General features: G+C 42.2%; 1 protein-coding gene across 6 annotated transcripts in view; it reads right to left on the reverse strand.

Annotated features, from left to right (window-relative positions):
• BABAM2 (BRISC and BRCA1 A complex member 2) overlaps positions 1-25,476 on the reverse strand; it is a 488,359-nt gene that overhangs the window by 121,516 nt on the left and 341,367 nt on the right. Inside the window, exon 8 of one of the 6 annotated variants that reach the window (XM_089326621.1) lies at positions 12,479-14,999. The exons of the other annotated variants lie outside the window; for them this stretch is intronic. Within the exon in view, the coding sequence (XP_089182747.1) occupies positions 14,918-14,999 (82 nt within the window). The 3' untranslated portion in view covers positions 12,479-14,917. Of the gene's footprint in view, positions 1-12,478; positions 15,000-25,476 lie in introns of those variants that run through there. 6 annotated transcript variants of the gene reach the window in all.

Below are 25,476 nucleotides of genomic sequence, written 5' to 3' on the forward strand. Positions count from 1 at the left end.
ACAACAGCACAATTACTGCTGCCTGGACATCATATTCTACTAACATGACCAGCCATTCCTCCTCTCTCCCAGTTGACAATGCTGGTAATTCAGTGTCCAGAAACTTAAAATTTACTTGTATTCCTTAGCAAGGAAACCCTTTTTCCCCAAGCCACACCTTCTATAAGGAGTCTGAAGACCAGGCTATAGTCCAAAGTCTCTATTATTGACAAGGTCTCCACCTACAATTTGTGGGAGGCTAATCCTAGAAGATTGCTAATAAGTAATCACAAACTTCTCCACCCAATGCAGCTACTATAGAAAACAACATTACCTCAGAGATAAACAAAGCAATCATCACCCAACTCCACCTCCACTCCAAGGAAGAATCAGAAGATTGTTGACTTCCTGCTACGGCCACACACACCCAGCTCACCATGATTAGCCAGGAAAGGACCTCTGAGATGGCACTCTGGGGAATGACAGCAATGGAGAACTGAGCCAGCCACAAATATAGCTAGCCCTCAAACATAATTTGTACATCTCAGGCAACTGAGGCCGAGACACACTGAAAGACTTGCAAGAAAACAGAGCCTGTGAAGGCAGAATTGTGACCAAAACTACCTGAGCATGCTTCTGGTTTCTGGGAGAAAAGAGACCCAAGGGCCAGGAAGAAAGAGGGGTGGAACTTAGAACTGCTGGAACAAGGACATTGGCCTCAGCCATTTTAGGTTCTCGTTACCCCTGCCTTCCTCCAAGAGATCAGTTCAATCTCGCAGCATGTATTGTTCCCCACCTCCACCCCACCCCGCATTCTTCCCTAGGTTTGGAAGCCTTGAAGAACAAGTATGGAGAAGCTCATCCCCGCCTGCTGCCCCCCACCTTCAACCCTAGCCCACCTAAGAAATAAAAAGGCCCAGCCTGCTGGGGTCTGGCCCTCTGCTACATGTCCAGTCGATGTACACGCTGGCAGTTGGTCGACCTCGCTGCGTTTATTTTCTTTGAATAAATTCAGTCTGGCTGCAAGTTCATACCCTGTCTCCTCTCTGTTCTGTGCCCCCTTTCCCCTACATTTGGTGCCCCATGTGAGGAAGCACCAATCTGTATTCCTGTCCTTACAAGAATCAACTCTGCAAGAAGAGGCACAACCGCAGTGTCTGAAGTTGTCATCCCGTGAGGGCCAGCACTGTGGTGCAGCAGGTTATGCTGCCACCCTGCGATGCCGGCATTCCATATGTGCACTGGCTGCTCCACTTTTTTTTTTTTTTTTTAATTTGACAGGTAGAGTTACAGACAGTGAGAGAGAGAGAGAGAGACAGAGAGGTCTTCCTTCCATTGGTTCACTCCCCAAATGGCCGCTATGGCCAGCGCTACACCGACCCGAAGCCAGGAGTCAGGTGCCTCTTCCTGGTCTCCCATGCGGGTGCAGGGGCCCAAGCACTTGGGCCATCCTCCACTGCCCTCCCGGGCAACAGCAGAGAGCTGGACTGGAAGAGGAGCAACCGGGACTAGAACCCGACGCCCATATGGCATGCCGGCGCCACAGGTGGAGGATTAACAAAGTGAGCCATGGCGCTGGCCCGGCTGCTCCACTTCTGATCCAGCTCCCAGCTGATGTGCTTGGGAAAGCAGTGGAGGATGGCCCAAGTGCTTGTGCCCCTGCATCTGCGTGGGAGACCCAGAAGAAGCTCCTGGCTTCAACCTGGCCCAGCCCCAGCCCCAGCCATTGTGGTCATTTGGGGAGTGAACCAGTGGATGGAAGATACCTCTGCCTCTGTGTCTCCTTCTCTCTATATAATTCAAAGACAAATCCTTAAAAACAAACAAACAAATACAAAAGGCATCTCAGGACTCCTGTTCACCCAGTAGGTCTTTCAAATGCTATGCAAATATTTAGAAGATAAAATTAATTACTAGTAGAATAGAACTATTCAGGAACTTACAAAATGGTCTAATGAATAGGAGAAAAAGCTGAGCACTCAAGTATGGAAGAGAAAGAAAGAAAAAAAGAGACAGAAATTGTAGGAAAGACAGACGCAGCAATGAAAGAATACGCCTGGAAGGCAGTGCCTCCTGGGGCCCTTCCTCAATGTGGGGAGGGCTGTGCACGAAGCAGTCCAGCAGGCCGGGTTTTGACTGACTCCTGTAAACTGGGGCCAGCAACTTCCTGCTAATTGAAAGAGAAAATGTAAAGGTCCTATCTGTACTGTATTGTCCTACAGCGCTTAGAAATTAAACTCAGTAATGCTGCTGTTTTTCTTTGCTAGCAGCGTTGAGTGAGGAAACGTTTCATAAACACAAATGGCCTGCTCTAGACACAACACACGAGTGGGATCCCTCCACCCTGCCCTGCGTCTGTGCTGCTGGCCGCCAGGCTGCTCTGGCCCCAGCACTGCAGGATCTTTCTATCTCAGTGCACTTGGACAATCAATCCAATTCCTACAGGCGTAGGTGTGCACACACCTCTCCTTCCCTATCTCACTCACAGGTCTTGATAAAATGATGATATACTCAGGAAAAATGTATTTTCTCTTTGCCTATTTGTGAAGCAAAGAAACAAAACAAACAAAAAAATGAAAACAAAACCAGAAATCAGAGTCCCAAATCACAGAGAAGCATACAAGTCATTTAGCAGTGAACTAGACATACTTGTCTTAAGGAAAAAGGAGTGAAATTCAACTTGCTTATCCTATCGAATTTAAAACACCTTAGAAGTATTCAGAAATAACCATCAGAATTTTCATAAAAATCTCCAACAATAAGCTCTGATTTCACTTTTTTTTTCCTTCAAGCATTCAAAATGCTCCTATGTACAAATAAGTTAAATATTCAGCAAACACCTATCAAGACAGGGTACTAGATTAACACTATCCCTTGCTCAAATTTGCTGACTTTAAACAATGTTTGTTACTGTTTTATTTGGCTTATACTCGTGTATCAGTTTGTTATGTCAGATATCTTAACCTTAAGTAGTCAGGGAGCAGAGGGTCTTAACTAGCAGTTACAATGCCCACATCCCACACGGGTGCACCTGTTTCCATTCCCGGCTCCTAAATTCAGCTTCCTGCCAACGCAGACCCTGGGAGGCAACAGTGATGGCTCACGTGATTGGGTTCCTGCCATCCATATGGAGACCTGGATTGAGTTTCCAGCTCCCAGCTTCAGTGGCAGCCCAGTCCTAGATGAAGTCTGGTTGTTGTCAGCATTTGGGGAGTTGACCAGTGACTAAGAGAGCTCTTTCTGTCTCTATCTCTCTGTCTCCTTTCCAAATAAAAATTTTAAAAATTATTCCAGGGAGATATTCATATAGTGGCTAAGTCCTCAGAGTTGCAGTCTGAAAGACTGGCTCCAATCCCTGCCCTACCACTTGGTGAAATAGCAACAGTACCTACCGCACAGCAAGACTGTGAAGATTAAAAGAAATAATGCATGTAAATCACTTGAACGCTGAGCTTGTCACACAGTGAGCACTCAAGGAATGAGAGCCGCTGTCCTCTCCCTCTTCCTTCACAGCAGTTGTAGTAGGAATGGGGGTGGTGGTTGTGACGGTAGTAAATGGTGGCTAATAGTGTTGTGAAGGTGCACAGTGGCAAAATCACACAGCATTTGTGGCCAGGTAGGACTGGAGTCAAATCCTAGAACTGTCACTTAACAAGGGCTGCTGCAGGCACATGAGGAATCTTTATGGAAATTATAAAAAGACGCTACATCTGGAAGATGAATAATAAAAAGACAGCCCTTCTTTTGGACTGAGCAATGTGCCAAAAAGGGCTCCCTGGCTTGGCCAAAGCAGCTGGACAGGTGCAACACTGGTGGGGTTTCACCCTACTCACCCACCTCCTTGGTCAGCATCATCACCACCAAGACTCAGAGGGAAAACAAAGGTTCAGACAAGATGTCTACACTCTGGTTACTCTCCACTGCTGACTGTCCTAAAATTCCTGAATTCTACTTGTCTAATGGAGTCCTAGTCCACAGTCATGATCATGTCATTCATCTCTTCAGCAGTCTCCTAGTCCCCTACTTGTTGCTGAATGAAACACAGATTCCTCAGGCTGGCATTTAAGGTTCCCCAGGCCACCTATGGCTTTACCTATGGGCTACCTTTGGGCTTTACTTCCTCCATTGCAACCTGGCAGCTTTGCAAATAACTGCCCTATTTTCTTTGCTAGAATCTCTGCACCAAAAGCTTTGTGTATTGTTCAAATATGTATCCCAAGCGCTCAGAGGAGTGCCTGGGATATAACAAATACTGTTTAGATGATGGCTTGCTCATTGCAAGCCCTCTCACCTGGAAACACATCCAGCCTTCAAAATTATATTGTGCCTTCAATGCTGTCCTACATGAAAGTTTCCCTGAATCCCATTTTATTTTTCCATGGAATAAACCAAACTGTCTGATTTGAAAAGAAAGTCAAAAATAGGATTTTTAGTATTTGAAAGTTGAAATGTTGTAAAAATATTTACTTCCCTGGAACTAGCCAAGTTATTCTAGTGTCCCTTAGGGGAAATACATTTTTTTTTCACCCGTTATTACTGTAAGTCACACATATATTTATGTAAACACCATCAATTGGTAATGTTTATTTAATGAAAAGAAGCAGTTACTTATCTTCACTCCATCTCTACAAATGGTTTGGGACCTAACCTGGCTTAAATTTTAGATCACATTAATTTCTCAGGAAGAACTTCACTGTAGATAAGACGGTGGGTCCAGACTCACACTGGGAGGAATTTGGACAAGTTTGTCTCCTGATGCTTTCTTCTTTTGTAAAGTATGAGCAATGCTAGAACCTGCTCCATTAGTTAGGCTGGGTTAGGCAATGCTACAGTAACCACCCCTTCCCCCATCAATGTCTTATCACCGAACAAGCTTGTGGAAAATGCCTGTTGCACGCACCAACGACCATCCCGGGCAGCTGTTGTCAACGATTCAATGTCATAGGTTAGCTGAAGAACAGTGACTGTAGAAAGTAAGTTTGAAAAAAACAGAGACTTCTCACCAACTCAACTCTGAAAGTGACAGTGTCAACTCTGCTCATGTATCACTGTTGAGAATTAGCTATATGCATGGACCAGGCCAAAATCAGGGGTTGACAGATGTAGTTTTCTGTGTGCCCAGAGCAGAGAACTATGAAATGGGATTTGGTAAACTCAAAATACTACTTCTGTCATACCTACTTTATCAGGTTGATGCAGTGAGAACATAAATGTACATATAGACACAAAGTATATGCTCAGTAAAGGTTTAATGAAACTGTACATCATGGTTCCTATTATTATTGGAATACGAAATATTAATATTTTAAAAATTCCTCACTTAATAAAAATTCAGAGTTAGAATTTCATGACTGATTTCTGCACTTACGTAAGCATTTGAATTGACTCCACTCCATGGGCCGACGCTGTGGCGCAGTAGGTTAATCTTCCATTTGTGCAGGCATCCCATATGGATGCTGGTTCTAGTCCTGGCTGTTCCTCTTCTGATCTAGCTCCCTGCTATGGCCTGGGAAAGCAGTAGAAGACGACCCAAGTGCTTGAGCCCCTGAACATGTGTGGAAGACCTGGAAGAAGCCCCTGGCTCCTGGCTTTGGATTGGCTCAGCTCCAACCATTGTGGTCATCTGGGGAGTGAACCAGTGGATGGAAGACCTCTCTCAGCTTCTCCCTCTCACTGTCTATAACTCTACCTCTCAAATAAATAAAATCTTTAAAAAGAGAGAAAGAGAGAGAGAAAGAGAAGAAAAAGAAATGACTCCATTCCTAAGCATGGTGAGAAAGGATATTCCAAAGCACCATCACAATTCCCGCAGGTAAATCAAGTCCTAGTGCATGCATACTTCAGGTAACTGTTGAAGCCCACATGCTTATACTTCCCCTGAAAGTCCTATGAAATGCATTCTGCACATTGCTGTAGTTTCAGAGATCAGGTTGGCTCTGGAATTCTCTAATCCCTTGGTCTAAAAATCCTGTTTTCATAACATCTACTGCCAGCCTCTAGCTCGATGCAAACTCACGGCTGTTTTTTTTCTCCCCAGAAAGGTACAAAATTTAAGTAGGATAAATAGTCAGGATTTCTGCTCAAAGATGATATTACAGACAAAATGGACAGGTAACTTACAGGGAGAAGATAGACTAAATGAGAGATTGGTGTCAGCATATATAAGCTCCAGAAAATAAACAAGAAATAAATTCAAAGATGGATAAAAATTGGGACTAGGCAATTCACAGAAGAGGAGACTTAAGGAGTAAAGGCAAAGAAAGCAATGAACAGCCTATTAGTAGTAATCAGAGAAATACAAATTGCAGCAAAACACCATCAAGATTGGTAAAAATTATAAATTCAGATAAAACAAAATATCGGCAAGGATGTAGGAAAATGAGCCCCTCAAGCACTGCTGCTGGAAGTCCACACTGGTACAGCCTTTCTCAAAGGACAGATGGCAGTGCGGTAGGATGCTCACCACAGAAAGCCAGGACAACTGAACTGTTTATCACCATGGGAGTGAAAAGAAGAATATGGTAGGTGCTACCTGGGGAACTCCATGTGACAACCTCAGGGGAAGATTTTAGAAACACAAAGCCAAGGATGAACACTTTAGTATGTCACTTATGCAAATAAGAAACACCTCTATGCAAAGTCCCCCAAACAATACACTAGGAATATATTTTGAAGAGCACATAAATAACCAAGGACATCACTAATGCAAATGGCAGCAGAGTGGAGATGGGGAATGAGGAAGTTAAAGAAAATGAAAGCAAAGGAAAGGCCTGGCACAAGTTGCCAGTAAGGATGACGTGCTACCTAGCCAAGGCCTCTGAGACACCTGGACCCCTGCAAAAAAAGCAGGAAGCCATTTGCAGTAATTAGTTGATTCTCATCCACAAAGCTCTTCCTAAAATTCCAGACTGTTATAGGTAGATCAATGGAATGAAACAGGCTGTGTGAATGGTAATTGCAATGTTGTGAATTGAGGTTGGTTGTTTGTTTGTTTGTGTGTGTGTTTTTTTGCTTTCTCAGTAACCATCAGAAGTGAGCCCTGATGGAATCAATTGGTAAATGTGTTGAAACAGGAAACCTATATCTGAAAATATAAGGCAGCCCTAGCAGAACATAGTCACGGAGGCATAAAAGAACTAAATACATTACAAAGGGAAAAGTACAACCTGTCACCCTGGTTCACTGATGCTTCTTTTTGGCTTTCCTAACCCTAGTATGTGCTAATTTTGTCACACCATTACCCTACGCATGAGACAGGATGTGCCCCACAGTGATTCAGCAGTAAGAAGGTATTCTCTCTGTGAAGGTGTGGAAAGACACAGGTGACATTAAGGGACAGAATACATGCTGGCACCTTGTCATCATCATCTGCAGTAAAAAAAAAAAATTCAAGGAGTCTTTTCATGTGATTGAAATATTTTGAGGGTATTTATTTAAATATACAGTATGGGCAAGCCCAATAATGCTATTTCCTCCTCTATCTGTATGTACTCAATTAACAAGAGCCCCACTGAAATGCTCCAATCACATAAGCAAAATCAACAGTACCAAGCCTGGCTTAGGTAAATCCAATTTACTTGCTGTTTCTGAAGCAATTACATACTGGAATCAAAGTAGATTTTTCTGTTCTTTGGGGATCACTGTACTCAATACTCTAAGACTATAAGCAGTCCTTGAGGAAGCAACTGAGAGAAAGTTACACTGCTAATGGGAAGAGGAGAAAGGAGAGGAGAGAACAGGGTAGGAGTGGAAGAAGGAAAAGGGCCACTTGGAAGCTGGGAGAGGGCTAGAGGGTGGAAGTGGAGGGGAAAGGGTCAAAGTTGAGGCCTGCTAAGGAAAGTAGAGCAAGACTAAAATCATTCAATGTTAGGAACATAGTAGGTTATCCTGGTTACAAATTTTGCTCCATAAATCAGTATTTAACCCAATTTTTCTTGTATCTTCTCTAGGAGTTATTTTCATCCTCCCCACCAGTGGTGCTTGTCCAGCTAATGCCACACTCCTTATCAGAGTGGCGGTGTGAACTGTAGCGTCCTGAGATTGTTCTGGGACCTCTGAGCACTCCCAGTTCTAAAAATTTAACTTTCCCTGGCAAAGGATATCCCTGGCCTGCTGTTCCCAATTGTCCTCTGGTCAGCTGGGCCCTGTGGCTCAACCTACATGATTCCCCAAATAAGGTACACCTCGCCTCTGCATCTGCACTGTGACCACGGTGATCTTCCACTACCACTATTTGGGGTTTCATCTTCATTTTGTGGTCTGGCCTCTATTAATCCTCCTGTGTCTTGCCAGAGGCTTTGAATTCATTTTGCAACCTGTTCTGCTGATGCACTGCAATTTCTTGCCAGCGTCTTTGTTAAGTTTCAAGACTTAAGAAATCTCTGGCAAGAAGCTATAGAGGATTAGTTGAGGCTACAAAATGGAGATGAAATTCCTGATAGAGCCTTATAGTAAGAGTTTGGCCAAACTTGCTTTTTTTTTTCCCTTACATATTAAAAATCCACCTAAACACAACAGAAGATCTTTTAAGCACAATTAACAATGGTACCCTGGTGACAGCTAAAGCCATGAACAAAAGGCTTCTCATTATGCATGCCGCATTTCAGCATACGCTGAAACACCTGGGTCAGCTTCAGAGTCTCTCTGAGTGGGTACCAACTTCTTCAAAAATATCATCTCTCTTATCATCCCACTTTAGGCTCCATATATGAAAAAAAAGAAATATAAATGAAAATATGTGCATAAGACAGAAAACAAATGTTGAAGAGATTGGGTTCACATTAGCCATATGGCGTTTTTGTGTAAAAACAATCATTATGTGATATTAGGACCAAAATAAGAAATTAATTTTCATCTACCAAATCTGCCAACTTGTTTATTTCTGTTATCATCTTATATACTAGGATTTCTTTCCTTATACAAAAACCCAAAAAATAGAATGAAAAAAGGAAAGATATTCTAATGCAAAACAATAGCATACTGGTTTTTTTTTAATGGAACATAGAACATGACGCCTTTGTTATTACTGAAATTTACTTCCCTCTCCTTTTCTGAGGGAAAATACACAAAAAGTTAGTAGACTTATAAACAACTTAGAATTTGAAATAACAAAAGACAAACCCTATAGTGTTAAGTCTATTTTTGGAAAGGTCAATGATGCTACCTGTTGTTTGAATTTGATTGGCTGCTTCAGCCAAGTGAACAAGAAGAGGAAGTTATTTAAACTATTATTTATAGATGATGAGGCACATTAATTGCCCAGGCTTCCTCCCAATGCGCATTTCAGCCTCTGGCTCATTGAATGTGCGCACAGTATGGTTACAGGCAGCTCCTGGTCTTGTCTTCCCTCTGAAATGACAGACTACGTTTACCAATACGGAGTGAAGAGTGTTAATAACTATCGATAGCATTATATCTCACCCACTTCTCTAAAATTAGCCTTGATAGCCTTTCATTAATATAGGTTACTAAGAGACGAACATACTCAATGGAGAGAGACACTGGGATTTTAGTGAGATGTAAACGGTGATGATGATCCGTGAAAAATGAATACAAGAAGACTCAGCAATGACTAAGGAGGGAAAGGAGTTGAATGAAAAGATCCAATGTCCTGTCCTGCCTTCTTCTTTTAGTGTTTGTTCTCTGTCAATAGATGGGCAAGGCTGTTTTGGAAAGTTGATTCTAAGCCAACTATGAAGACGACAAACAAGAATGAAAATGCACATTGTATTTCCCTAAAAGGCACAATTCACACATTTGGTAGAGATGATCCAAGCGTAAACTGTGATTAACAGTGTATTTTTATTAACAGACACACAGAGTAGGGGCTTCCTAGTATTTACTTTACAAAACAACAGTGTCAACAACTGTCCACTTCCACTCATACTCTGCTTTACTACCAATCTTGGACAAGGAACTTCTTATTGAGGTCTTATGGTCTAAGGTATTTTGTTCCATACCTGCTGACAACGGATCTGAAATTCTGTACAGAGCCTCACTAGTCTGCAGGCTCTTCAAATGTCTAATTGCTGTCCACTGCTGCCTTAGAATCCAATCTGCTGATCCTGGCCCAGCACATGAGTTGGTTTCGTTCCCCACCAGTTTCACTGCCAATTAAAGGGACAACATGCTTTCTGAACTTCTCAAACTCAGCCAAGGATGCTAGTGCCCAGCCAACCTTGTCTCCTCAGGTTAATGGCAAGTACTGATAACAGTCTTGGTTTATCTTCTGAGCTCTAATTGCAGTCCATACAAAATTATCATACACTCAAGAAATTTCGTGAATGCTTACTATTTGCCAAGCACAATTCAAGAAGTTAGGTGTACGATAATGAACCAAGTCATTTGTGAATTTTTAAAATTTAGAAACAAAGACTAGGATCTTGCCAGAAAACCCCACAGCTGCTGAACAGCAAATACAGCCTGGGAACAGGAAGAGCTGGGTGGCACTGACTTGTACTAGCCTCGCCAAGAACATGCAAGAGAAACACACAACTCGCTATAAGCATGTAATGAGCCAGCAAAGGGCTGTGTGTCAGCCAAGAAGTCAACACGGCATGGCATACAGCATACACCACCTTGCTTCTGAGACTACACCAACCAGCACGATGCTTCTAGAATCAATTGTTTGCTTTCGATGCTGACCTAGCAAAGGGATTAGCACTACATTCCAAAAACAAATCCAAGAAATGCAAAAACAAGACGGTTAAATACATACTGAGACAGACCATGGTAACAGGTACACAACAAACCCAAAATTTTACATTTTAATAATCTTCTGTAAACAGCAGGCATTCCTAAACCTGCATTTCCAGAGTGGTAAGCGGGAGTAGCCCTGTGGGGACCTCAAGGCCAGTCACCTACTTTCTCCTCCTCTGGCTACCCTAGGGGTTGTGCTGCCTTGGTGGAAATACTCTCATCTCTCCTGCTAACCGAATACCCACATTCTTAATGCACACCCAGGGCTTTCCTCCCTAGAACTCACGATGGCTTTTCTTTACTTGTTTGTACTTTAGCGTGGTAGTGTTACCAATGGAATCAATTTTTTTTTTTTTTTTTTTTGGACAGGCAGAGTGGACAGTGAGAGAGAGACAGAGAGAAAGGTCTTCCTTCCGTTGGTTCACCCCTCAAGTGGCTGCTGCGGCTGGCGTGCTGTGCGGATCCAAAGCCAGGAGCCAGGTGCTTCTGGTCTCCCATGTGGGTGCAGGGCCCAAGCACTTGGGCCATCCTCCACTGCACTCCTGGGCCACAGCAGAGAGCTGGACTGGAAGAGGAGCAACCAGGGCAGAACCGGCGCCCTAACTGGGACTAGAACCCGGGGTGCCCGCGCCGCAGGTGGAGGATTAGCCTAGTGAGCTGCGGCGCTGGCTCCAGAATCAATTTTGAATACAGTTAAGGCATTAAAAAATATCTCTTTCCCTATTCTTTCTTTTTCTTTTTCCTTCCTTCCTCCTTCATTTCCTTCCTCTTTTTCTTTCTCTGTTCTTTTCCTCTCACTTGTTACCTGCAGGATGAGACCAAAGGTTTTGGATGTCATGGGGAGACTCTGTTTACCTAAAGGGCTGAAGAAGACTGATATTAACATATATTTTGGCCATTAGAAACTAGAGCACTGAGGTCAATACAGACCCAGTGTCAGGCTTCTCTGGTATTCAGTCACTGGAGTGAAAAGCAAAGAGGGGAAGAAGGGGGCAATCCTTTGGATTTGGAGCAGGAAGGCACCTTAGGGCACCAATAATCCAAAACGATGTTAAAGAAATTTCTTTGGTTACAAATTTTCAGATCTCTCTGATGTAAATATAGGTTGTAAATTTGCTTAAAAGTTACACTATGGATGTGAAATATCAGCAGAATTTTCTTCTCCCTTCTACTCAACACCAAGGTCAAGATAAGCACATTTTATGCCTGACAGATTCCTTTCTAATTTGTCTTACATGGAAGATATTGCAGTTTGGGGTCTCAATTTTATATAGAGTACTGTTATTGGACTCCCTACCCCCAGAAAAGCCTTGGATTTGGTGCCTGCCCCCTATACCCAACAGGTTATCAGAACTTAAGTACAGGCTGGCGCCACGGCTCACTATGCTAATCCTCCGCCTGCGGCACTGGCACATTGGGTTCTAGTCCCGGTTGGGGCACCGGATTCTGTCCCGGTTGCTCCTCTTCCAGTTCAGCTCTCTGCTGTGGCCTGGGAGTGCAGTGGAGGATGGCCCAAGTGCTTGGGCCCTACACCTGCATGGGAGACCAGGAGGAAGCACCTGGCTCCTGGCTTCAGATCGGTGCAGCGCTGGCTGTAGCGGCCATTTGGGGGGGGGGGTGAACCAACGGAAAGAAGACCTTTCTCTCTCTCTCTCTCTCTCTCTCTCACTGTCTAACTCTGCCTGTCAAAAAAACAAAAATAACTTAAGTATAAGGACATCCATGTTAGATAATGTCTGGATTTTCTGAACACTCCTGGATTCCTCTTAAATATTATTTCTGTCCTATTATGTAATATTACTTTCCTTCAACTATTTTATCTTATCTTGCTCTTAAGATTGTCTGGGAGGGTAACAGGGATCCGACTACCTGAGCCATGCCCTGCTGCCTCCTGGGGTGTGCATGAGCAGCGAGCTGGAATCAGATGTGGAGCTCAGACCCAAGCACTGGGGTCAGGATGCAGGTGTCCAAAGCGGTGTCTTAAATACTGCGCCAATACCCACCCTGACAAACATGTTCTTAATATATTTTTGTGGGCTGCAAAAAGTAGCACACCGCACCAAGGTTGGTTTGTGTATTTTTAATGCCAGTGTCATCTTTGGGAAAAGGAAAACAGAAATCAACCATTCTACTGTTTTTTAGAAAAAGCCTCATTGCATTTGACCTCAGAGTTTTCCCTTGTGTTCAGACCTTTCTGGTCTTCTCTGCTACAGCCCAGTTTTCCCTCCAGAATGGGATTCCCACTGAAATATCTACACTACCATACAACAAATGTGAGGGAAACACCAAAAGTTACTGTTTCACTGATCAGTGTAAATAACAGTCACTGTTTATTCACAGAGGTTTTTGTTTTCTTGGCAGAAAACAACATAAACAAAGTCAACTTGGTCACCATAAACTAAGTTCTATCCAAGAAAATCTCGCCTAGACAGAGGTTGGCAACCTTCTTAATCCTGAGGACCACCAACAGGGTTTCACAGGGACTTGGGAGCTGCGAGCAGGAAGCCTTTCTGCAGAGACAGTGAACTGGCAAGTGGATCGTGTCAGTTTCCTGCTTAAACCCCATGTGGCTTCCGGCCGCTCTTCTCACGGCTTACAAGGCACAGCTGTCCCTGGAAAACCTCTGCAGTCTTCTCTCACTACCTGCCTTCACACGCAAGCTCCAGCGCACTAAGCTCCCGGCCATGCCTCCTGGACATGCTTTCTCCTCTCACTGAAACACTCTTTCCTGTTCCTTGCCCGGCAGACCCTTACGTATCCTGGGTTTGCTCCCTGACTCCCCAGATCTGGGCTGGAGGTCCTCCCACCCAAGTGCTCTACCATCTCCCGTCAGCACGTGTCACTGTACCACAACCCCGCTGGAATGCCATCCTCTCAACTGTCTTCCTCCTTCTTTTCTCCCTGGTGCCTACAGGGCCCAGCACCTGGCAGGTGCCTAGCAGTATCTGTGGACTAAATGAACAAAGCAAGAAGCAGCAGCAAAGGAGGGAAGAAAAAAGGGATACAGTAATGACTTTTGGAGGAGTAGGGTGGTGTGCTTGCGGCACCAGGCTCATACGCTTCAGTGACATCACCTCGTTTCTACACAGAAGTTCTACTATAACCCTATTTTTCCTTCTTTTAAATTACAAAAATTATGCACCTTTGGTTTTCTTGAGAAACAAACAGACTCAGATCCTAAGCAGGATAACAAGAGAAACAATAATAATCTGTTCTGTTTTTATGCTACATGGCAGCTTTTTAAAAATTTTCTTAAAGATTTATTGATTTATTTCAAAGGTAGAGTTACAGAGAGAAGGAGAGACAGAAAGAGAGAGGGAGAAAGAGAGAGAGGTCTTCTATCCACTGGCTCACTCCACAAATGGCCACAATGGCCAGGGCTGGGCAATGCGGAAGCCAGGAGCCATGACACGAAAAGCATATGAGATGCCAGCATTGCAGGTGGCAGCCTAACCTGCTACGCCACTACGCCACAATGACGGTCCCTACTTGACAACTTTTAAAGAGTGGTTATGTGACTCTGGCTTCAATTCTGGGGGGGGCAGGCAAGACAGAGCTCATCATTACTCTCAATTATACACAAGGAAACTGAGGCTTAGTGACATGTAATTTTCAAGGTCACATATTAAGTGTTAGGCAGAGCCCTAGATCCCTTGAGCAAGGACTGAATTGGGCTCACTTCAGCACAGCACCTAAGTTCAGCACCCTGCCCATCACCTGAGGAACAGGAGCTCAGGAACCCAGAAATACCAGTCTCCACCTCAAGCAAACTAAAATCTAATTTAAGTACAATTTTATAATGTGTCTAATTGATTCTCCATTGGCACCATAAACAGAAGTACTGCTCACAAGAAATTTGCATAAAACAAGTGCAAACCTAAGTTCTTTAAAAAAAAAAAAAAGATTTGTTATATTTAGTTGAAAGGCAGAGTTACAGAGAAAGAGGGAGAGAGAGAGGAAGACATAGGCCTTCCATCTGCTGGTTCACTCCTCAAATAGCTGAAGCCAGAAGCCAGGAGCTTCTTCTGGGTCTCCCACGTGGGTGGCAGGGGCCCAAACACTTGGACCATTTTCTGCTGCTTTCCCAGGCACACCAGCTGAGAGCTAGATTGGAAGTGGAGCAGCCGGGACTTGAACTAGAGCACACATGGGATGCCGATGCTGCATGTGAGCGCTGGCCCCACAAACCTAAGTTAAAACCAAGAGCCAAAAACCCTGTCAAATTAACAAAGACTCACAATTATGACTGCTTCAGCTTTCCTATCTGGCTTAACATACAACCTCCTGTCAACGCCAACAGGACACGGAGCTCATGTTGATTTCTGTCACCATGCAAAAAAAAAAGAAAAAGAAAAATGACCATTTAGGCAATTGGTTTTTTTTTCTTTTTGTCCAGCTTTGGGAAATAACTCAAGTCTAGAAAACTGCACATTTTCAAAATGTACCGTTTTAATGACTTTTGACATATGTGCACACCCGAGAAACCACAATCAGAATAATGAGCATATCCAGCATCCCCCAAAGTCTCCTCTTACTCTTTGTAATCTCTTTCCCACAAGTACACCACTCCTGTCCCCAGGCAACCACTGCTCTGCTTTCTGTCAATACAGATTAGCTTATATTTTCTGGAATTTTATATAAATGGAATCATGCAGCATGAACTAACTCTTCTTGGTCTAGTTTCTCTCACTTAGCGTCATTATCTTGAGATTCATCCATTTTATTGTGTGCATCAATGGTACATTCATTTTTCCTGTGAATAGTATTCCATTGTATGGCCATACCATAATTTGAGAGATCCTCCATCCACTGGTTCACTCCCCAAACTGCCGCAACAGCTAGAGCTGGGCCAGTCTGAAACCAGGAGCCAGGAGCTTCTCCCAGGTCTCTGACATGGGTGCAGGGTCTCAAGGATTTAGACCATCTTCCATTGCTTTTCTAGGCACATTAGCATGGAGCTGGATGAGAAGTGAAGCATCTGGGACTTGAACCAGTGTCCACATGGGATGCTAGCATTGCAGGTGGCAGCTTAATCTACTATGCCACAACTCTGGTCCCACAACAGGGCTACTGAAGAGCAAATATTTTTACTTTGATGAAGTCCAATTGATTAATTTTTCTTTTCTATTTTATGTTCTTTCATTTATCATATTTAAGAACGCTAAACTTAAAGTCATTAAGATTATTTCCCTATGTTTTCTTCTAGATGTTTGTTATGTCATGAAGGTTCATTATGTTGAAATCCTTCCTTCAAAATGATGGTATGAGTAATCAGGGCCTCTGGGAAGTGATTAGATCATGAGGGTTTTTGCTTTCTTCGGATTAGTGTCCTTTTAAAAGAAACCACAAAGAACTAGCTAACCTCTTCTGATGCATGAGGTTGTAGTGGGAAGATGCTCACCTATGAAGGAAGAGGGCCCTTTTCAGATACCCAATCTACCTGTGCCTTAATCTTGGATGTCCCAATCTCCAGAACTGTTAAGAAATAAATTCCTGTTGTTTATAAGATATGCAGTCTATGGTATTTTGTAATAACAGCCCAAATGAACTAAGACAATATTCTCTAATTTTAGCTCTTACATTTAGGTCTATTAAATCCATTTTGAGTTAATACTGTATGCATATGGAAGACTGAAGTTCAACTTTTTGGTGATGACTGTCCAATTGTTCCAGAATCACTTGTTGGGATGATTATCCTATTGAATTACTTTGGCATTTTTGTCACAAATCAGTCATCCATATATAAGTGGGCCTATTTCTGGACTCACTATTCTGTTTACCTGTTTTTCTCTATTTATGCTAATACCATATGGCTTTCATTATTGTAGCTTTATAGTAGTTTTGAAATCAGACAGTACAAGCCCTTCCTCCAACTTCACTGCTTTTAAAAATGGTTTTGGCTATCCTGGACCTTGGCATTTACATACACATTTTAGAATCAGCTTGTCAATTACCACCAAAAAGTTTGCTGAGATTCTTGTTACTTAATGTAAATATTAATGATTAACTTGGGAAGGATTGACATCTTCTACTGAGCTTTCTGATCATGGACAATTTATTTCTCCACTTATTTGGGTCTTTAATTTCTCTCTTATGTAAGTTTTAAATAGGTAGGTTTTGTACATCTTTTGTCAAACTGATCCCTTAGTACTTCACATTTTTGTCAAATTTACCCCTGAAAACCTACTGTGTTTGACATTATTATAAATGGTATTTAATTCAGTTTAACAAAACACTCCTTTTTCAAAGGAAGAATATAAACTTTTGCTATTCTGCCTGCTTGTAATCTCTCTCCTTCTGTTCAACAAACATTTTTTGTGCAACTTCCATGTGTCAGCAACTGAAGACTTTAGCTCATGCTCATGTTTTCCTTTGGGCCTTTACCACCTGTAACACTTAACACAGCATCACGTACTCTAGTTGCACCACACAGCTTAATGTTTTGTTTTTCATTACTTTATTAGCTTTTTAAAAAAGATTCATTCATTTATTTGAAAGTCAGAGTTACACAGAGAGAGAAGGAGAGGCAGAGAGCGAGCGGGGTCTTCTATCTGCTAGTTCACTCCCCAGTTGGCCTCAATGGTCAGATTCCTCTGGGTCTCCCACATGGGTGCAGTGGCCCAAGGACTTAGGCCATCTTTCCCAGGCCATAGCAGAGAGCTGGATCGGAAGTGCAGCAGGTGCCCATATGGGATGCTGGCACTGCAGGCAGTAGCTTTACCCACAGCACCGGCCCCATCAATACTTTGTTATATGTGCCACTGTGTTTTTCAATCATTCTTTATTCAGGTCTTATCTGTCTCACTAAATTACAAGCCCCTTGGCAGTAAAAATTATAATTATACTTATTTTTAAATCCCTAATGCATGAATGGTCATAGGCAAACAGGAGAGCAATTCTTTTTTAATGAGGGGACTGGTAAGTAAACAAAATTTTGTCTGAAACTCTAGTCTGTGTTCAATATTAATTTACAATTAAGCAGATAAAAAAAAACAAACATTAAATACGTGTTTGTTGTGTTCCATTGTAGCCTAGGGACTAAGAGGTTCCGAGGAACTATGGATTTTCTTTCCCTTAGGGAGTTCATAGGGGAGAGATCACTGAAGGAGCATCCCCTATGAATCTAGATGGCCGAACACAAAGGACCCAGGGCCTGTTGTTGGGGAAGCTTGGTTCCATGATGGCTTCTGCCCGTTTTCCAGTTCAGACTCTGGCATGCACAATTCTGACAAATTGCTGTTAGCATCTGACTGAGCCTGTTTACAAGACACAGGCCAAATCTACCCTTTAATAGCCAAGAATTATTTTTGGTAATTGAAGTCCATTATTGAATCTGAGCCCTACACACTTTTCAATAGAGTTTAAGAATATAATCAACTTGTTTGTAAGTCTCTACACCCTCCCATAGTAAATCAATTTCAAATTTGTTCACCACAAAGACTACAAGACAGTTTAAGAAGTTATATCACCAATGTTCTTTAGCTGGTGAGCCAGTTAGAGCGTTATGATGCCAATGTCATGTAAGTTGAATGGGAAAAGTAATATATCCCAGAAATGGCAGCCTAGGACACATCTGCAGCAAATATATGAGGCAGTTAGTGTGGTGTGGGTCATGCAGTGGCACATATCTCAGTCCATCCAGTCCACAGAGTAAAGTTTCAAACATGAGCATCTAGGAGAACAAGATATAGACAACAAAGATTGTAAGCTAATAGCTGTCACAGTCATATGAACACTATATTTGACCAACAGCTGCTTAGCTCAACCTCAACCTCACCATAGACAGTGCTAGAGACAGTCTATCCAGTGCTGTGTTAAAAATGAAAACAGTGGGGCGAGCATTTGGTGCAAAGGTTAAGATGTCAGTTGAGATATCAGAGTGCGTGGGTTTGAGTTCTAGCTCAACTTCCAATTCCAGCTTCCTGCTAACGTACACTCTTGGAGGCAGCAGTGATGGCTCAAGTAGTTGGGTCTCTGCGATTCACATAGGGGACCTAGAAATTATTCCCACCTCTTGGCTTTGGCATGGCAAAGCTCCAGCTGATGCAGACATTTGGGTGGTGAACCACCAGAGGGAAGGTCTATTTCTGTCTCTGTCTCTCTCACTCTCTGCCTCTCAAATAAGATGAAAATAAAGAGATAGAAATTTTAAAAGAAAAAATAGGAATATTTAGTTACAGCTGTCATTATAGCATAGTTAAGAAAAATGAATTCAGGGGCTGGCATTGTGGTAGGGTGGGTAATGACACCTCCTACAGTGCCAGCATCTCACATGAGCGTGGGTTTGAGTCCTGGCCACTCCACTTCCAATAAAGCTCCCTGCTAATGCACTTGAGAAAGCAACAGTCCAACTACTTGGGTCCTTGCCACCCATGTGGGAGACCCAGATGGAGTTCCAGGCTCCTGCCTTTTATGGCCTGGCATAGCCCTGGCTGTTGTGCTCATTTGGGGAGTGAACTAGTGGATAGAAAATATTTCTGTCACTTCCTTTCTCTAACTCTGCTTTTCAAATAAATAAATAAATAAATATTTTTTAAAACCATTTTAAACCAGTCATACCTCCTTATAAATTTTGATATTTATGTACCCAATGATATGAACACTGACAGTAGATTGGTATTTTATTTCTGATACCAAGAAAACTTCAGGTTCAACCCCAAAGAATTCATACATTTCAGAGGCTGGTGCTGTGGCATAACGGGTAAAGCCACTGCCTACAGTGCTGCCATCCCAAATGGGCGCCAGTTCAAGTCCCAGCTGCTCCACTTCTGATCCAGCTCTCTGCTGTGGCCTGGGAAAGCAGTGGAAGATGACCCAAGTCCTTGGGCCCCTGTATCCACGTTGGAGACCCAGAAGATGCTCCTGGCTCCTGGCTTCAGATTGGCACAGCTGCGGCCATTACAGCCATCTGGGGTGTGAACCAGCGGATGGAAGACCTCTCTCTTTCTCTCTGCCTCTCCTTTTCTCTCTGTGTAACTCTGACTTTCAAATAAATAAACTAATCTTTTTTAAAAAAAGAAATCATACATTTCTACTGCTACATCCTTTTAAATTATAAAGGAGTAGAGAAATATCTTTAAAAGTTAATTTGAAAGGTTCTGTTACGGAAGATTAGTAATGACTGTATTGTTTGTGCAAGTGTGCTCTAATTCTCTTGGTAAAAGCCAGAGGTCATTACTGGGATAGTGTTTCAGACTTTAGATAGATAACTAGACAGATTTTACTCTAAAAGACACAGGCACAGAGAGGTCCAGTGTCTGTTCCTGTGACTCTGCTTTGTCTTTCAAGTATGCCGGTGGGGAACTGTAGGTGAAAGGGCTTTTCAACTCCTCCTCCATTACTCAAGTCAGAGTTCTACAGATGGAAGAATTTACTCACTCAACAAAAATGGGCCAGGTGCTGAACAAGCCACCCCAGTGCCACCCAAGATGCTCAGCCTCATGGCCATTCTCTAAAGGCCTCTCAGAGCTTAAAATTTCCCTTCCTGTCACCTGCACAGGCAAGACTCAGGCTGCGTTACAAAGGTGCTCATGAGAGAGTGGTGAGTTCACGCAACAGAAAGTTGTCAGCAATCAAGGCTGTCAGACACGCACAATCAAAAACCTATTTCTGCATTATTAAAAATGTTGAGTTCCTTGTAATCCATGGTGTTAAATAGCACAGAATAATGGGATAGCCTACCACCTGTCCTCACTACTGTTTTCCGTTTGCTTTGCTTCTTTCCTGTTTCTCCTTTTTAGAATGTACTTATCTCCCTTTTGTTCTCATGTGTACAACAGTAATATCCTCAAAAATGTTCCCATAAATACAAACATTCTTAAAACAGTTTTTGATTTGCTTCAATTCTGTGATTTGGGACTGGGAAGTAACTGAGGTATAACACTGACCACAGATAAAATGTTAAAATAAAATAGAGAAAACTTACCACTACATATAAATCATGTTAATCCAAATTTTAAAAAAGAAATTTAAAAAAAGAAAAAAGTTTCTACATCAACATTTTGCTCGGAGAATATGGTGCTAAGTTGTAGCAAGAATTAACCATGGACTTGCAAGCATGACAGAAATGCATTAATTTGCATTCATGAGCCACTCTCCTTTAAAATAAAGATACCCCGTCTTCAAGTCTCTCTTATTCCTCTTGACCCTTTACCAAACTAAACCCTGCCTTGATACTTTATAAGCTGGGTATTCATACCAGCTTTTAAAGAAAGAAATCAGTGACATTACACATAAGAGTGACTCTTTCAGCAGGCACTTTAACCTGTCACATTTTAAAAATAACCTTTATGAACAAGATATATTTAAAGGAGTAAAATAAATAATACTTCAAATACTTATGAAATTTTTAAAAGTGTGGTGAAACAGGGGATTTGCTTTACTTCTAAGTAGCTTGTTCCACTCTCCTTTCATAACAACCGGGAAGACCTCCTACAGTGACCCGGCCAGGGATTACCAGTCCTCTGTGTGCACCCTAACAAAAGCCTCAGGGGAAAGGCTGGGGCCGAGACCTGCTCTCTTTTCAATATGATTAAAGTTTAGTGCCATAGGAATCCACGCCAGTTCCCAGTCAGCGCCCAGCCACGTTTCTGGCAGACGTGCTTCCAGGATCATCCATGGAGCTATTTAGAATTGCCTGACATGTTACCACGACAGATTTTAAAGATCAAAACGCAGGTGTGTATCAGTGTTGCACAATTCTGTGGTAAGGGAGAACATGAGATCATCTCACCTAGAAACAGACCCAAACACAAACACCCACCTGGAGTTCAGGTGGATGGCTCTGTCTGCAGGCAGATGAGTTCACCTCTAGTATTTTGTTCTGGGATAAATGTGTCCTGATAAGAAATAGAGCTTTAATATATTGAAGTAACTCCATCCTGGGTGAGTCTTTAGCTGACAAGCATCTTATACACTTGCCTTTGGGTTATTTTTAACCTCTTCAAAGACCTGTTTCTCAACACAAATGGATTACAGTCATCTACAATTTAAACAGCCTTGTTTAGCCTTTTCAGCCTCAATACACATAGGAGAGTGGCACAAAAATTTCAAGATAGTAGAAATACCAATCTTTTCTACTTTTTTACAAACCAAGAGAGAAAGTTATCAAGATAAAATCTTAAGAAAATAAGTGACTTAATTAAAGCCATCTCACAAAGTAGTGTGTGCATTTCATCCAATGACTCATGTAGCATTAAAGATTTCCTATGTGTAAGGCATTACACAGTAATTGTTTCATGAGTGTGAAAACTTCTGGGCTGGGGGAGGGAGCGAGACACGGAGAGAGTGAGGCCTGAAAATGAAACAACAGAAGGCAGTCCTATAGCTCCTGAAGCCGCAATGGCCCTGGATCTTTGGTTAAAGTTTTCACCATAAGTCAGAGGTTCATTTCACTTACAAAAGAAGGCAAAAAATCGTAAATGTGTTACTGATCCAAGGGAGAAAGTGTACATTCATGTGTCTCTTATGCCCAACTGGAAATTTTATTGTTCAACAGACCGAGTTTTGTGAGCATGAAGGAAGAGTTGTATGTGTGTCTCTGTAACTACATTGCGATCCTCTAATATTAAGGCTTTTTAAGAGAAACAAACAGTTCCTTGAAACAAAACAAAACAAACTACGAATAGCAAGCACACACACACACACACACACACACACACAGGAGATGCATTCTATACACCACCACCATTTGGTTAACAGACGCTAGTGTCTGCCCTCAGTTCTCACAAACAAATTAATGGACTTCATTTTTGAGTAGCATCTTCTATCCAAAAGTACCATGAAATGCTGTGCAGCTGGTTTGACAGTGTGGCTGCATTTTCATAACGGAGCGAACACCTGTCAAGCCTGTTCAGATGCTGTCTGAGCTAGTGGTTGCTTCCATGATGAGGTGGCTGCTAGGCTGGAGACAAAACTTAGTCTTTTGTAAAGGAAACCTGGGCGCCATCACTTGTCACACTGAGTAGCTATGACTTGGCTTACTTACGCCTCATTATATATGATCTTCAGTTACAGAGAGGGAAGAAATTTTGTGAATTTTCCAAATTTACAGGGATGTTTTGGATTAATGGGAACCATTAACATGACATACATAAGAAAAAAAGAACCACTTACTTTGGGATCCTAGAGAACCAAGATCCAGTTCTTACTGTATCACTAACAATCTTCCCAATTCTACGGCAGTAACTCCTCTGGATTTTAATCTCCCAGGCCATGAAATAAGCAGAGGGCTTGGACTAGATTTGTGCTTTACAATCTTTTTCAACATGAGGGAGATTTTAACACATCAAATCCTCTGACAGACTAATCATATGGCAGCAGTTATACTTTAAGAATCCATGCAATGAAAAACTCTAATGACAAAAAGATACTTTGGATGCAGTGACAGTTGAAAATAAAATTCCAATTTATTAATCACAGTGGAGTCAACATTCAATTTCAGAGTAATGGTGCACAGATGTTAGACATTATTTATTTAGTCTACAAACAACAGTTGGTGTACATATGAATCTGCAGTTCTTGCAAGAACTCTATAGTGGCTCCACCATCCCACTTGGTCCTCTGTTCAAAGGCCAGGAGCCTGCACAACTTACAGCTGCTCCGAAACTTTCTGGTGCTGACCCTCTATAACTCTAGTCCTCTCACTGACTTGGCCTTGTGGCTCTGAACACAAGGCAGATGTCTCTGTTGCACAGTTTTCTACCTGTGGCCCTACTGATGTATCATCACAGGCTGTGAGGCTGGGGTTCTGTGACAGGCTTTAGCAGAAGCCTTGAGTTTCCCAGGAGCAGCCCCACTAACATGTCGTGAAATCACCCCACTCTTCTCAGTGGCCTGGAAACGTCTCTACACAGACCCTGCAGCGCCCTCTTCCAGAAAGAGAACCCCTGTGCCCAAGTAGGAGTCATCAGCTGTGACACATTCCCACACACCTTATCTTCCCCTGAGAGAGAGAGACAGATTGACTGACTGATTCCTGGGGAACAATCCTCGAACCTGAGGTAACACCTGGGATACCCATGCGTACTTTTTTTCAAAAACAAACAACAACAACAAAAAAGTAGGCAATGTGGAAAAAGAAAAAATTGACCAGAGGAAAGAGAGAGATTGCTATTAACTCCCAAACAGGATTATAATGATTCTTTCCCCATAAGTTCGCAATAGGATCTGAAGTTTCAAAGATCACTGAATCATTCAAAGTCCTAAAATAATGAGGCCACAAGTAGAAGCAATCAACTCAGTTAGTCTTCGGTGTCATTCACTGTCATTGAGAACTTTATTACTGGCACTGACATCCAGACACTATCATCTGATAGGTATTACTTAGACAAATCAGTATGCTAGAGCCATCTCAAAGGATTTTCTCAAAAATCAGAAAAGACAAGACTGCATAAATAGGCTCTATTTTTTGAAGAATAGAAATCTTAATTCTTTGCCTCTGGCAAACTTTTACTATTCCAGTTTCCTGCTATGCCCTTGGGAGGCAGCATATAATGGCTCAAGTACTTGGGTTCCTGCCACCCATATGGGAGACCAGGATAGTTAATGGCTCCTGGCTTTGGCTTGGCCTAGCCCTGGCTGCTGTGGGCATTTGGAGAGTGAATAATGAATGGAAGATTTCTCTGTCGCTTGCTCTCTCTCTTTCTCTCTCTCTAATCTTCTCTCTCCCTCTCTATCACTCTTTCAAATAAATATATAAACCTTAAAAAATACTATTCAATATCTGTACCCATTATTCAAAAGTTCTTTAGACAGTTACAAGGATCCCCTATATATCAGTGATGAGTTTTTGGAAGCACTACCACTCCTACCTGCTAAACCAACTTAAAAAAATACCAATTGTCAGATCATTACAATCCACAGCCAAAAGACACTCTGCAATACGTATGCTTTTGTTCTGAGACTGTAAAAGGTACACGTTATCCTCTAATGGTATAAATAACCTTTAAAAATAAAACAAAAAAAAAATTAACATCCTTTGGGATAGCTATCCCATGAACTACCTTGAATAAATTATTTAACAACCTTTAAAAAATGTGTATTTTATTTATTTTTATCTACTTGAAAAGCAAAGAGAGAAAGAGGTAGATTGATCTTTGATCTGCTGGTTTACTTCCCAAGTGCCTGCAATGGTAAGGTTTGACTAGGCCAAAGCCAGGAGGCAGGAACTCCTACTAGGTCTCCCAATGTGGGTGACAGGGGGCCCAAGCACTTGAGCCATCATCCACTGCCTCCCAGGATGCAACAGCAGGAAGCTGGTTTGGAAGCAGAGGAGCTGGGATGCAAACTGGAATGGGTATCCCAAGCGGCAGCTTAACCAGCTGAGCCACAATGCCCATCCCTTATTTAATGATCATTACCATAAAATAATTGTTACTTAAATGTAATCTAAATCTCTCTTGAGATTTTCGGGTAACCTCTGTTGATTATATATTGTTACATGTACAGTAGTTTTTATGTAATTCTCTTCAGACAAGTGAATTTAAAAAAATGAGCCACAGAACTTAAAGTATAGCTTTAAAACTCAGGGCTTTTTTTGGCTGAATCAGGTCAGACCAATTTAATAGTCAAGTCTAACATTACAGCCTGGTTCTATTATATACTATAGCTAGCTAAACAAACGAGGCCCCAGAATGCAAGAAAGTCCCACAACCTAAGAAGGAAAGAAGGAAAGTCCTGGCAAAAAGACAAGTGCTGGAATGTACCAAGAGTTGATGGATTATGGCTCGTGAACCAAACCTGTATAGGACTATTCCATATTTCCATAAAGTTTTAGTGGTTACAGCCATAGTCATTAAT

This window comes from Oryctolagus cuniculus, chromosome 2 (genome assembly GCF_051225735.1).
Source record: "Oryctolagus cuniculus isolate XC-2025 breed Fujian yellow rabbit chromosome 2, ASM5122573v1, whole genome shotgun sequence".
Lineage (NCBI taxonomy): Eukaryota > Metazoa > Chordata > Mammalia > Lagomorpha > Leporidae > Oryctolagus > Oryctolagus cuniculus.